Below are 2,201 nucleotides of genomic sequence, written 5' to 3'. Positions count from 1 at the left end.
CTTAATGAAGGTTCATTGTCTCCATCCACGACATAGAACCATCTCAAGGGATTGTTCTTGTCACCCTTCTGTTTTCATACAAAACAGAACGTTTTGGTTGTTCTTCGTGTGTCAAGGGAGTTCTTGGCATCAATCTTGAAGGTGCTAAACGGTTTCTTGGATCATTCCATCCCATATTTGGTGCAAATTGGTATCAGAGCCACGTTTCGAGAAGAGACAGGATCAAAGGAAGCAAGGAAATTCAGGTAATAAAGATCATTCATACGTGCTGGTAAGAACAATCAGAAGGATCAGGTGTTGTGCCATTTTTCTCAATTTTCATGAATATAGGTATGAATTCAGTCTTATACTTTCATAATTCGATCTTTCTTTGTTAATTATTCATTTGTGATTAAATAATACGGTTTATATCTTATCATTATATGAATTTAAATGTGGGATGAATATTTCTGAAATTCTGTTTTTCGCATGAATGAATGTGCATCACTTTGATTTCTGAAAAATCTTTTATGAGTCATTATACATATCAAATTTTGTCGACTAATCCATTTGAATTCAATTCTTGAATGTCCCGAATGCATACTCATTGAAATTAGATGACAATTGCATTTTAAACATTCGAACAATAGTCTTCGCTGCGAAAACTGACGTATGCGATTTTTGATTCTTGAATTCGATTTTCTGATTGTTGTTAATGTAATATCTGATAGGAATTGGAAAGAATTTGTTGTGAATCATTGAGTATTACGTTTTTCTTTCAAAAATTGATCATAACAATCTGATTTACGAAATTTTTTCTGAATAATTAGGGTTTCGCATTTGTGCGTTTGTCTTTGTTTCTGAAAATTTACTGTTAAAAGAATTGCTTGCATTTGGTACTGAGAATATCATGAATATGGATGAAAGGTTTGCTGAGATGGCTCTTACCATCCAACAACTCGCACAGGCAGTGGGTAGAATTGAGATGAACCAACGAGAAGGGGTAGTACCTGCACCCAATCGCGAAAGAAACCCAGAGGATAAGACACTTAGGCTAGATGTTTCTGATTTTGGGGGAACAACACATAACCCTGAAGATTACTTGGAATGGGAGGCTGGATTGGAGAGATACTTTGAATTCAAAGAAACCTCTGAGGAACAGCAGTACAAGTTAGCCAAAATCAAATTAACAAAGCTAGCTGCCATATGGCTCGAGGGAATTCAGAAGCAAAGAAGGAGGGAGAACAGGGAGAGGATAAACACATGGGCTAAGTTGAAGAAACACCTCCGGAAGAAGTATGTACCCTCCTCGTATAGGCAGCATCTGTTTGTGAAATGGAGTAATCTGAGGCAAGGAAATAAAACAGTAGCTGATTACATTCAAGAGTGAGAAAGGTTGTCTGTCCTTTGTGATGTTAATGAACCAGAGGAGATGAAAATAGGTAAGTTCATAGGAGGCCTGAGGGAGGATTTGAGGGAAAAACTTGAGGTGATGCAGCATTTGACCCTTGACACAGCTTGTGATAGTGCCCTCACCTATGAAAAATACTCCAAGAAAAGGAACACCTGTGCACAGCCCCTTGAGTCTACTTTCCCTAAGCCTAACACAGTAGGTATTACAGCAAATGTTGGAGTAGGAACCAGCATAAATAGTAGAATATCACAGCCTGCAATAACCAACAGAACCAAGGACAAAACCAACGTACCCATGAAGGATGTGATGTGTTTCAAGTGTCATGGCCATGGACACTACAGAAATGAGTGTCCTAATGCACGAGCATTCACCAACATTGAGTGGACTGAGATTCACAGTAGAGAGAGAGGACATAGGGCTATGCTAGTAGCCAAGGATGGGGAGGAGAAGGTCATAATACCACCCACACCAGCAGATGAACACGAAGGTTCCTACATATTGACCAGCCTGGGCACTTTGCAAAGAACTGAACCAAGTGACACTGAGGGAAGTGAGTCAGAAGGTGAGAACAGAGAGTTAGTATACCCTGAGGAAGGAAGCTACCACTTGCTTGTAAAAAGAAATTTCCATGCCACACCAAAAGGAAAACACACTGACCAAAGACAAAGCGTGTTTCAGACCCAGTGTAGGGTGAAGGATAGAGTGTGCGACCTTATAATTGATGGGGGAAGCGAGACCAACTGTGTGAGCCATCAGTTAGTACAGGATCTGAACATGAATACTAGTAATCACCCGAACCCATACAAAC

The 2,201-nt window shown here is 39.7% G+C and overlaps 1 protein-coding gene across 1 annotated transcript; it reads left to right on the top strand.

Annotated features, from left to right (window-relative positions):
• Positions 1-889: 889 nt before the first annotated feature.
• LOC130826516 (uncharacterized) lies at positions 890-1,369 on the top strand. The gene has a single exon (XM_057692099.1). The coding sequence runs from the start codon at positions 890-892 to the stop codon at positions 1,367-1,369; it is 480 nt and encodes a 159-aa protein (XP_057548082.1).
• Positions 1,370-2,201: the final 832 nt, after the last annotated feature.

The sequence above is a fragment of the Amaranthus tricolor genome, chromosome 11, assembly GCF_026212465.1.
Source record: "Amaranthus tricolor cultivar Red isolate AtriRed21 chromosome 11, ASM2621246v1, whole genome shotgun sequence".
Classification (NCBI taxonomy): Eukaryota; Viridiplantae; Streptophyta; class Magnoliopsida; order Caryophyllales; family Amaranthaceae; genus Amaranthus; species Amaranthus tricolor.
Note: the sequence above shows the minus strand (reverse complement) of the source record. Positions and strands in the feature narration are given on the sequence as shown.

Coding starts and splice junctions, on each gene's coding strand:
- LOC130826516 (XM_057692099.1), top strand. CDS start 890: ATGAATATGGATGAAAGGTTTGCTGAGATGGCTCTTACCATCCAACAA.